The 12,758-nt window shown below is 37.1% G+C and overlaps 1 protein-coding gene across 1 annotated transcript in view; it reads left to right on the top strand.

The window, feature by feature from the left end:
* The window catches only part of ipo11.S (importin 11 S homeolog), a gene marked incomplete at its 5' end in the record, with an annotated part of 127,265 nt that overhangs the window by 74,179 nt on the left and 40,328 nt on the right, over nucleotides 1-12,758 (top strand). The window contains 2 exon segments of the mRNA NM_001091254.1: nucleotides 1,486-1,599; nucleotides 3,990-4,111. Coding sequence (NP_001084723.1) covers nucleotides 1,486-1,599; nucleotides 3,990-4,111 — 236 coding nt within the window.

Genomic DNA, 12,758 nt, shown 5'->3' with positions numbered 1-12,758 from the left:
ATGGATGAATACAATAGTTTACCAAATAGACATGTATAAAAAGAGTTTCATTCCGGTAATTTTCAGTACCTGAGTGACAGATGACAAAGCTGTTGATTTGCTTGTCTCTTCCAGATTCGACTAAATGTTTAGTTATTTCTTGAACGATGACGTGTCTTTTGATCTTTATTATAACTGAAATATCTCTTCATCTGAATTATTTCAGGACTTATGAAATGATGAACAGAGATTTAAAGTTTACATTTTAGGAATAATATTGGCCTTAATAGGTGGGAACTGTTCTATCTTTATAACAGGAGGCATGCAAATACCTTCCCTTTAAGTAATTTAATCTCTCCTCATCTCCTTCACAATAGACCAGCACTCCAGTAGAATTTCAAATCAAAACGTGTTTATTTAAACATCACTCTCGTGTCCAACGTTTCAGCCCACATTGGGGCCTTGATAAATGTATGGGACTTGTTATCCAGAATGCTCGGGACCTGGGGTTTTCCCGATAACGGATCTTTCTGTAATTTGGATCTTCATAACTTGTCTACTAGGAAATTATGTAAACATTAAATAAACCCAACAGTCTGGTTTTGCTTCCAGTAAGGATTAATTATATTTTAGTTGGGATCAAGTACAAGGTATTGTTTTATTATTACAGAGTAAAAGGAAATAATTTAAAAAAATTTGGATTATTTAATTATAATGGAGTCTAAGGGAAACGGCCTTTCTGTAATTCAGAACTTTCTGGATAACGGGTTTCCAGATAACAGATCTCCTAAATGCTTTGGCCCTGCACCCACATTAACATAAGACTGGCTCAGAGTCGATACTTTTGCTCCTATATATATATAGGAAGAAGTAGAGAGCCCCAGCCTTTATCAATAAAGGTTTCTGCCTACAATAATTTTTTTCATTTGACACATAAGTCCTGTGAGTGCGGCTTCTCTCTGCTTTCTTACTTCATGAGTGCCGATATCTCTGTTTCCTATAGATAGATAGATAGATAGATAGATAGATAGATAGATAGATAGATAGAGATATATAGATATATATAGATATATATGTCAATTGGGTGAGCGCACTCTTACCGGATTCTTTTCAAAGGTGGGTGCATTGGTCAAGGTTTCTGGTACATAGTAGTAAATGGACCCGCACTTCAATGTTTTCGTGAAAAAAAGTGATAATTTTTATTCACAGATGCATATCCAACGTTTTGGTCCGCACTGGGACCTTGATCCATTATCTTTGAGAAAGGCTGGGGTTACAGCCAAAACTTTAGTTTTTTTTAAAATAAATGTTCTATTTCTGTAAGTGCCACTTTCTCTATATTTGATTTATGAAATTGCAACAGAGTGAGCACCATTTATATGTACTATTAAAAGTAGTTACACCATGACTCAACCATTCCTTACATTCATAATTGTATTTGTTTACTTTAACACCTTATGTTGTATATGGTCAATGCTGAATTGTAAGTTATTTTTATCTCAACAGAAGTATCCAGTGGTGATGTCCACATACCTTGGTATCCTGGGACGTGTATTGTTACAAAATCCAAGTTGCTTCTCTTCCCTCCTGTATCAGTTATCACAAGAATATAATTGTGAGGTTAGTGTCTACCTTTGCAGACCAATCTTGATTTGAATCTATTAACATTAGTTTATGTTTTAATATGCTGTTCAAAACATGATATAATATTGGTTTCACTACTGCAAACCTCTATTATCTCCTGGCATCTGAGTGAGTTCCCAAAAATAGCCCAGGGTCACCAGCTATCTGAAGAATAATAACACATCAGACAGGACATCTGTCACTTCAGCTGAGTTCGTAAATGCAACGCTCACGCATAGTGCGCTTTATAGCCCAATTTCCTTGCTTGTAATGAACAGGTTGTTAGTAGGTCTTTACCTGGGAGCACTGCCATCAAAATGTATTATAACCACTGTTTCTTCACTAAAAAGGGCCAGTTGTGATGGGAAAATATTAATTTGAGTAGTGCCTGTGGAGCTGGCCATGTTTAGCAGAGTACTGGAACAAGTTTTGTGTTCAATTTTCTTTGACTAAATAGAAGCCCTATAAATACATATTAGTATAGAATTGCCGCTAAATTAGTTTTTTAGTCAGGGGAAGTAATCTCAACCATAATATATTTATGGGTAAAACATGTTAATGTCTCAGTAACTCAAATTATTGTACAGTATTATAAATATTATGATGAAATGTCATATATTGCCATATAAGCATATTCTTATCATAAAACCCTTAACTACGCTCATGAACCCTAATAAGGGGTGAAAGTGGTCTGTATTTTCATTCTATAATGTGTTCCGTATGGCTCTCCACACCAAAATATTTGAAATCTCTAGCTTTGTATTTTCTGATAACCCTATATTTTGATGAGCTTCAATATGATACCTGCCTGTAGAGAACTAAACCATTAAAAAGAATTTGGCTAAAAATGCCATATTTTACATAGTTAAATTATTGCACCAGCCTAAAGTTTCAGCTTGTCAATAGCAGCAATGATCCAGGACTTCAGACTTGTCACAGGGGGTCACCATCTTGGAAAGTGTCTGTGACACTCACATGCTCAGTGGTCTCTGAGCAGCTGTTGAGAAGCTAAGCTTAGGGCTCGTCACTAATTATCCAGCAGAAAATGAGGTTGGTCTGTAATATAAGCTGATGCTATAGGGCTGATTATTAAATTCTGATGCTAATTGCACAGGTATTAATTACTTTATATTGTGACATTTATATTCCCAGAGCATATGCAGTGAATCAGCAGAAAATAAGATGGGTATGCCCACCTTCGTAGGCACAGATCTTTACTGCTAAAGGGCTGTGGTTGCCTTGGGCTGGTACAGAAGCCCAAAACATAATGTACAACATTTCTAGCTACTTTAGTTAAGCGTCGGTTCTCTTTTAAAGAAAATGGAACATTTTATAGCAAAAATTTGTCTCCTTCCCTTGGTTCCTGCTGATTTTATATTTCCTTATTTTGATGTACATATGGTGCCCACCTTATTATGTTGAAACATTTCACCTTAACTTCCTCTTTGATGCTACTTGCTTTAGTTTGTATTTTGTGATGTACTTTGCATTTTATCGTTCTGTTGCTCATTGGTATGTCTTGCCCTATTTTTTAGGTGTATATATATTTGTTGATAGTGTCTTGCTTTTCCTTGCCTTGCTTCATTGCTAATTCTAATGGCAGTTTTAACCTTTTGTCACTTTCCATTAACGTTCTTTTGAATTGATGTGTGGCTCTATCCTTCACTTTTTATTACCAAATCTACCTTTTTTGGAATTCGGGCAAATCCCAAATCTGGTAAGGGAGGGGGAAAATATCACAATTGTAGGGGTTGACATTTGAATTCGGCCAGGAACTTGCATTTGACTGCATCCTGTTGAAAAAGGCTCAGATTTGGCCGAACCCTGGACCTGGTGCATCTTCTGAGAAAAGACCTCGTACCCCTCTATACAGCATTGCCAGTATGCTTGCCACATCTTTTGCCATGCAACTCATTTATAAGATTTGTGTTTGATATGTGAAGCGGCTAACAGCCTGGCAAGAGAGCATTTAGTGAACGATGGCTCCTCTTAATTGCCTTATCTGTGAATTCACCATGCACTGGCCGACATGATGTACCTGCAGACACCTCTGCTTCCAAGACCTTCAGTTCTACGAGTTCAATACTTTCTTGTTTAATGCAGTATATTTATATCCCTAAAGTTTTTGGACATGCCCCAATTACTGAATTGCGTAACCCTTATTATTTAAAGGTTAATAAAGATTCTTAGATAACTCATTAACATATTGGTTTATTTGTTTCTGGTTTAATTCCTCCTTACTTACAAATGTTAAGAAACTACTCAAAAAGTCTTCCAATAACCAATTATTTATAATATATGTTTCTCTGTGTGTTTTGCAGTTTCTGTAGAATTCCTGTAATATTTGCAGAAATGGAAAATATAATTTCTCTGTTTCTCCTGTGCAGCCTGACCAAATTCTCGGAAACCTAATTGAAATGTGGGTGGATCGAATGGATAACATTACTCAACCTGAAAGAAGAAAGCTTTCTGCACTAGCTTTACTGTCCCTGCTGCCTTCAACTAGCAGGTACCAAAGTCTTTTTTTTAATTACTTATTTGCATAAGTCAAATTCTGGCCACATGGCCCAGCTGGGCCTTCCCCTGTCTGAATGCTTAAAGGGCACCTGTTGGGCAAAAATATTATCTCCAACAAAAGGTGTGGGCTAATAGAGCCTGCACTGCAGTTGGGGGGGAACAATAGTTTAAATTTTCCCCCTGCCATCGCTAGGACACTCGCACCAGAAGGTAGCTCCCAGTGAGAGCGGCCATGTTGTACATAGAGCATGCACATAATGTACTTATGACTTCACGCACATGTGCATAATGAGCAAGTAGCGACCTTACCTCATTATGTGCATGTGTGTGCCCCAACATGGCCGCTCATTCCAGGATCTTTGATTTTGAACTGTGTAAAAATGCAGCAGCTGGATCATATAGACAGGACTCGCATCATCATCGAATCACATATCACTCTACCTTTGCTGAATGGGTCATAGGCTGAAACAATCCACCAGGTGGGTGTTGTTCTAGAGAATAGAGGGTAATCTGGAGTTCTGAGCAGACGAGAAAATGTGCTGGCAGTATTTCAGGTAGTGGGGCTTGGAGACTAAGCTTCCATGTGAACAGATGTTGGGAAAGAGTGATGGGATACATACCCCCATAACTTTGGGGTAGGGTATGTAGATGGTTATGTGAGATGATGCATAATCAGGGTGAGTGAGCTTGCAGTTGGTCAGTCTACCCTTTAGGATTCTCTTTTTTTTTAGTGTTTACCAGAATGATCCTGTATTGAAATAGGATGGCTCACGGGAATGTTTTGACCTGACCCATTGGTGGACAACCTTGGTGTGGCCAGTGCAGGAACAATTTTTGTGCCTCTGGTTTACAGAAAATTGCTGATATATTGTTTTTTTGGAAATTGCCTTGCATCTCCCAAATTAGAACTTTAGTGGCCCCTAAAGGGCTGTGTGAGCTACTGCTACTCTACCAATTTCAGCTTTGGGCCTAATCTGGGACCAATATAAAATCCATAAGCAAAAATACACAACAGAAATCAGCATATTTTTAGACTGCAAGTTGCAAAATTCCACTTAAAGTAAGTTTGAACACCCTTCCCCCTATAAATCATATATCATCTCATATAAATCACTAATAAAATGTTTTTTTGCTTGAAATTTATAAAAATTGACTGAAAACTGCTGCATGTTGTCTTTTGGTACAAAGATAAAACTTTCTACATTTGAGTGAGCAGTTTGATGCCCAATAGGTTTAGGTTTACCAAAGCACGTGGCTTATGGAGACCCCCAAAAATATAGTGCATGTAAATTGTGGTGACTGACACTTCAGCTGCTACAATACAAGCAAAACAAAAAAGTAGGTTGACCCATAAACAAATTTTGACCATGGACAACTTTAAAAGCCTTGCACCAAGACCTGAAGTGCTGTAGTTGATAGAATCTGCAATCTGTGGCACCACGGTACTTTCTTTTAAATTCTAAAATCTGTGGCACTTAAAAGGGTTTCAATCACTTCTTCTCATTTGCATTAGATTGCAGGCCTTGCTCTCTATTATCCTGTGCAAGTATTATGCTCTATTAGGACATGTCTTCTCAAAACTGCCCTGACATCTTCATCCAGCTCCCAGTCTCCAGGTTTTCAGAACACCCCAAAAGGGCCCCAATAACAGCAAGAATAATTGTATCTTTACCTAGCACATTGTGTGCTTTATTCAAAAGATGTTATATATTTCATATAGCAATGGTTATAGTACTTAAATGAGTGTAAACAGAAATCGAGTCCCATTCATTCAACCCTACCTTTTTCATGTAAAATAAGGGGGTTGTTGCCAATACCCTGTCGTATGTCGATATGACAAACAGATATCAAATTTATTATTAATCATTTCTATTTGGTTTTTCAAGCATACACATGGTCCTTAATATATATGTAAGTATGCATGAAACAATAGACATTGTTGCTAGTAAACAGCTCACATTTTCATAGTGTGATTATTACTCAGACTTGGAAGGGTAGACTAAGGGGTTGGATGGTTGAAAATGGACCTTTAGGCCAATGGCAGACAGAGGGTTGACTCCACTCCTCAGATCCAATTCTCTCAGCCTGGAAAAAATACTCAGGCTGAGGGCATCCGATCCAGTGCTCTGTCTGTCCTTGTCCTTAAAGGGATACTGTCATGGTAAAACATGTTTTTTTCAAAACACATCAGTTAATAGTGCTGCTCCAGCAGAATTCTGCACTGAAATCCATTTCTCAAAAGAGTAAACAGATTTTTTTTATATTTAATTTTGAAATGTGACATGGGGCTAGACATATTGTCAGTTTCCCAGCTGCCCCAGTCATGTGACTTGTGCCAGCATTAAGGATGGAACTACTTTCTGGCAGGCTGTTATTTCTCCTACTTAATGTAACTGAATCAGTCTCAGTGGGACTTGGTTTTACTATAAAGTGCTGTTCTTAGATCTACAAGACAGCTATTATCTTGTGTTAGGGAGCTGCTATCTGGTTACCTTCCCATTGTTCTTTTGGCTGTTGAGGAGGAAAGGGAGGTGATGATATCACTCCAACTTGCAGTACAGCAGTAAATATTGACTGAATTTTATCAGAGCACAAGTCACGTGACTGGGGCCAGCTGGGAAACTGACAATATGTCTAGCCCCATGTCAGATTTCAAAATTAACTATAACAAACTTTGCTCTTTTGAAACATGGATTTCAGTGCAGAATTCTGCCGGAGCAGCACTATTAACTGATGTGTTTTGGTAAAACATGTTTTCCCGTGACCGTATCCCTTTAAATTCCATAATCCCATTCATGCTAATAGATTGTAAGCTTTTTGGAGAAAAATTCTTAACCAATAATATGGATGCAAATGTTGCATTTTACTCTCGGGTGTTACTTTTTAAGATTGTTCCAAGAAAGAGAGTTTTCTTACATTTATGTCAGATCACAGTATCCGTGTTTCTAGCTTCTCCTGTAGCCAATCAGCTTGCAGTTTGCTTGATGTTTCCAATCAAAGCTTCACAGTGTGGGAAGGGAGCAGAATGACACAGAATCTGTAATATTTATAGTCCAGAGAGGAATGAGATATCCCAGCTGGATGAAACTGTTCTATCTGTGTCACTACTCAACAACTATATTGTCTTATCTGTCCTAAAATAGTGTATTCTGTCATGGGCTTCTGTTCATTATTTTGGCCTCAAGCAAGGGGAAATTATTTGGTTTATTTTAGTTTTGAGTAATATTTTAATTGACTTGTGAAAATCGTGACTGTTGCCATTTATATTTAAAGGAGTGGTTCACCTTCAAACATCTAGTTGTTTTCAAATGGATCAGCAGAAATAATGACTTTTTCCAATTACTTTCTATTTTCTATGTGTCACTGTTTTTCTAATATTGAAGTGTTAAGTGTCTTTCTTTCACCTTCTAAAGCAGCTCTGGAAGGGGGTCGCCAACTCTGTAACCTGTTCTAAAATGACACATTTAGTTGATCAGTTTCTTATCTTTGTCCCTGCTGAGCAGAATATCTGGGTTTTATTACAGGCAGCTGTTAGAATTGATACAATAGTTGCTAATACTCCAGAGATGCTGCTGAGAAATGTATCAACTCAATGTTGCAAAATCGTAACAGTTTAGAGTCTGCACCTGAATTACTGAACTGCCAGACTCAAACACCAGAGACACGAACATTCAACTTTAAACTGTTTTGAATTTTAAGTAATAAGTAATGGAAATTAATTGAAACAAGTCTTTATTTCTGGGGAACAATCTGAAAACAACTGAACTGGAAAAGTGTTTGGAAGGTGAACAACCCCTTTAAGAATCCCCTTATTTTTTCAGTTTCCTTTCTGGTAAATAGCAGTAGCCCTGTCTTACTTTGTGGCAGGCATTGCAGACAGACTCTCGAGTAAACCCTAAAAGTAATGCTGCTCTGAGTCCTCTGTCAAAAGAAACACTGCATTTCTTTCATTCTATTGTGTACACATGGGCTTTGGTATCAGACTTCCTGTTTTCAGCATAAACCTCCAGGGCTAGGGCTTGAGCATGCTCAGTTTGCTCCTCTCTCCTTTTACCCCGTCCCTGCTGTAATCTGAGCAGTGCAGGTTTTTATTCATTAAAAAGAAAAATTAAATAATTGCGGATGTTTTAACAGAACCATCAATTTTGTTGCTCATAATTACTGAATATGCTGTTTAGGTGGTACAGGTATGGGACCTGTTATCCAGAATGCTCGGGTTTCCAGATAATGGATCTTTCTGTAGTGTGGATCTTCATACCTTAAGTCTACTAGAAAATAATTTAAACATTAAATAAACCCAATAAATTGTTTTTTGTTTCCAATAAGGATTAATTATATCTTAGTTGGGATCAAGTACAAGCTACTGTTTTATTATTATAGAGAAAAAGGAAATCATTTTTAAAAATCTGGATTATTTTGATAAAATGGAGTCTACGTGAGAAGGCCTTTTCTGTAATTCGGAACTTTCTGGATAACAGGTTTCCGGATAATGAATCCCATACCTGTAGTAGTATCTGCTAAACAGTTATTGCCAGTCTCTTTATGCATCCATACCAAAAAAATATTATACTAATCCTGATTTGTATACTCTAGCTAGATTATTCCAGAGTAGTTATAGAACTTCTAAGTAATTGATTTTGAACCAAATACAACATAGATAAAACGGTGATATTCGGAAATGTTACTGAGCTCTGAATAAACAGTAGACATCTTGACTACAATTAAAGTAGCAATGTTCTACATGAGTTGGGCAATCCATCTGCTCCCGGGGGAATTTAAGAGAAGTTAATGTTGCAAATGACATAATTATCCTGCTTCAAATGATCACAATTAGTGCATTGGTTCCTTAGGCCTATATCAGCCATATTTACCTATTTCCAGACTCATTAACTTTCACATATCTAATCATAATGAATAATAAGCAGATTGTGACATTTTAAAAAAAGGTGCTCTCCCTGCAGAACATTATTCTGCATCTATTTATTTTATGTATTGTGGCATTCAACAAAAAATGGTAAAGATAAGAATTATAGCTTTGTCCTATGAATCACAAAAAGACTTGTTTGTTTTCAATATAACATTGGATCACTGCTCTGTGCCATTCATACCCTACATCTAAGTTACCAAACCTTTACTGGCTACTGGGTGTTACTAAATCAGGCCTTAAATGGCAACATGCATGGCTGCCTGTAACTAATAGCCCTAGACTTTTCCTACCAGCCTAAAGGCAGCTTAAAGGGGAAGTAAAGCCTAAAATGAATATGGCTAAATAGACCATATTTTATATAATAAACTTATTGCACCAGGCTAAAGTTTTAGCATCTCAGACCTGTATAAGGCTGGAGTGACTGGATGTCTAACATAATAGTCAGAACACTACTTCCTGCTTTTCAACGCTCTTGGTTTCCACTTGGATTCCATAAGGCAGTAACCAGTCAGTGACTGGGTCATAACTATTTTCTTTTGAATCTGAGCTGAATGCTAAGGATCAATTGCAAATTCACTGAACATTTATGTCCAATGTGGCCCCCCTTACAGTCACTGACTAACTCAGAGTTAGAGAGCTGAAAAGCAGGAAGTAGTGTTCCGTTATGTTAGACATCCAGTCACTCCAGCCTTTATACATTCCATTTTTGGCTAACTATATTAGAAACATTTTTTATTTTGCACAGCCTCTATTTACCCAGTTTTTATTTTTACACTGAACTGTTCATTTAAAGGCGACCAACCCCTTTAATCAGTGCAACATTAATGTTACACTATGGGGGGGTCAGAAGCATAATCTATGCCAATAAGCGATTGGTGCAGGACTGTTTGAAATATAAAATATTATTTATTTAAGAAAAACCTTGAACGTCTTAAACTCTTCTACATGAACTCGGCAGGTTTTAGGCGGCGTACTATCAAATTTGCGTTGTTCCCAGGGTCGAGGTATGAAAAATCTCGAATTTGAGTTTGGATTATTTTGGTTTTGACCACAAATCCAACTCGAAAATTCTAATTCGATTTAACCATTCGGACCTTAATAAATCTGTCCCTAAATAATGTAACAAAATGAAGACCAATTGCAAGTTGCCTAAGAATATCACATATCTACATTGTGCTGCAATCCGTTTAAAAGTGAACTACCCTTTTAACTCCTATGCTGCAGGCAGAGATTTTATGAGCTGCACTATTCCCCTGTACAGACCATGTATCCGTAACAGCCACAAAATCTCACGCACTGCTGATGATTAAAGCAGAGGATGTGGCAGGGAACTAATATGTTTTCAATTGGTGTTGGGAACATGGCAACAAAGCGTTTTTCTCTCAAATATGATGTTTTTCAAAGCCTCTGGAAAAAAAAAAAAAAGATACAGTATTGATCAAAAAAGTTCAAAAGGAAATTGTGTCAATAGGAGTCGTTTATCTTCCATTGTGGCTAATTTCAAGCAATTTGTAATAATTATAGGTTTGGCTTATTATGCCCCCACTTTAAACCACAGCCGCATATTTACCCTTTGTGTTTCCAGAACAATTCAGGCGCAGATCAATCTATTTATTGCTGTGAAGTCGCTGCATAGATCCTGCTCTGCATAAATTTTGTTGGATGACTACTCTGGCCTAGTTAATATTCATGGCCTGAATTATATTCACTTTAATCTAATATGGACTGGCGGGTGCACAGCAGATACAGGTGGCTGGGGAAAGTTCAGATCGATGCCGGCACCTGTACAAAAAATAAATATATATATACTGTATATGTATATAATATGATTTTATTTTTAAAAATGTAGTAAATTGAAACACATATTGGAATTATGTAATAAAAGTCACTAAGTTTGCAACCAATCAGCGGGTAGTATTTACTGGTCACCTGTTTAAATGTTAACAGCTTATTGGTTGCTATGAGTTATTGCTCCTGGGAAAACGAAGTGCCTTAAATTAGATATGGGGAATATTGCAAAATATGAATACATGGATATCTGTTGGGATTGGCGGGCCACCATATTCATACCAAAATCATATGTTACTATTGGTATGAAGAAGGAACTTTGAAAAGGCACAAAGAAGATATATAGAGCATTATATATGCTCTATATATATATATTATATATAGAGCATTATACATTCAAGTATTTTTTTTTTTTTGGATTTGTTGAAGAAGAAATGTTTAAAAAATGTTTTCTTTCTTTTGTTCCAATGAATAAATTTAGCTGAATCATCTTTTAGATTGTAAGCTGTACTGAGCAGAGCGCTCTTTAGCTTTTGTGTCGGTCAGTTTATATTCTGTATATCTAATGTATGAGCCTTCCTCCGGATGAATGTCTTGTGGCTTTATCAATTTATAACCAACATGAAACCGGGTTATTTGCTGGCAATACAGAAAAGAATCACTGTGCCTATGGACAACTATCTTTAGTTATTTTGTTTTTTTGGGGAAAAACACCGTTATTTGGATATATTCAGTGGACATTTATGGAAACGTAAAGCTGTCACAGAAATACCTTAGCTCACATTCAAATGTAAAAAGAGTTGGGGAGCAACACAAGCATGAAAAAAGTCTCAGAGGAGCCAAATAAGTGTTGTGATTGATTATTTGGTAGTCCTTACATGGACTGTTAGCCTAGAGGAGGTTCTGTTTGGCAGTACACCTGGTCTTTATACAACCAAAACTGACAGATGTATCTGGGTGAATGGAAACTGTACAAAGGGACACTCAGTTCATGGCAATCTTTCTATTGTTCTAATGGTTTAGACTCCTCTTCTTCCAAATGAATACATGGATATCTGTTGGGATTGGCGGGCCACCATACTTGTACCAAAAATCATGTGTAACAATTGGTATAAAGAAGGAACTTTGTAAAGGCACAAAGAAGATATATACAGAATTCAATCTATAGTGTTTAGCTCAAGGACAAAACTATCCAAAGAACAGTAACTCAAAACTGCCCTTGAGAAACCCTTTGAATCACTTCATCAAAACTATTAAACGTTTAATTTCTAAAACGGAAGCTTGATGGTATATACTGTAGGTTCGACCCCAACCCATCACTTAAAGGGACCCATTCTTTCCAAACCACGTCTAATCAAAGGCATGCAATCAAGGTCACTCTACTTTGTTCCAGTGGTCCGGGTACAGTGCCCCAAATCCGTAGCAAGGGGAGACTCCACACGTCAACAGCACAATGGGGGCAATAGGATGGGAATTTCAATATCCTTTGGAAGTAGTTAAAAAGAAAGAGCTTTATTTGACATTAATCCTGACGCATTTCATGTCTTTCAACATACTCGTAATCAGTTTGAGGCAGAGAGAAGACTACAATTACTCGGTTAAAGGCAGTAGGTATCAAATGAGAAGGCAAATATACAGGTAGTTGTATAAAACATTCTTATTATTGATCTTATTATATCCCCTCAGTATCATTTGCCAAAAGTCTCTCTGCCCTGGGGCAGAAACATTATAGGAGAAACATGAAGTAGTGGGAAATTATAGTGCACATTAATAGATATGGAGCTGGCACAACTCAGTCGCTCCCAGTAGAAGAAAACTATAGTTAATGTTTCACTCTGTGCGAAAGAATAAAATCTAATTTTTCTTCACATGCAAGTGCCTCTTACATCTTAGTCCTTTAACCACCAGACTGGAAACTATTGCC

Source organism: Xenopus laevis, chromosome 1S (genome assembly GCF_017654675.1).
Source record: "Xenopus laevis strain J_2021 chromosome 1S, Xenopus_laevis_v10.1, whole genome shotgun sequence".
In the NCBI taxonomy this organism is placed as follows: Eukaryota; Metazoa; Chordata; class Amphibia; order Anura; family Pipidae; genus Xenopus; species Xenopus laevis.
This window is presented reverse-complemented; position numbering and strand designations above follow the sequence as displayed.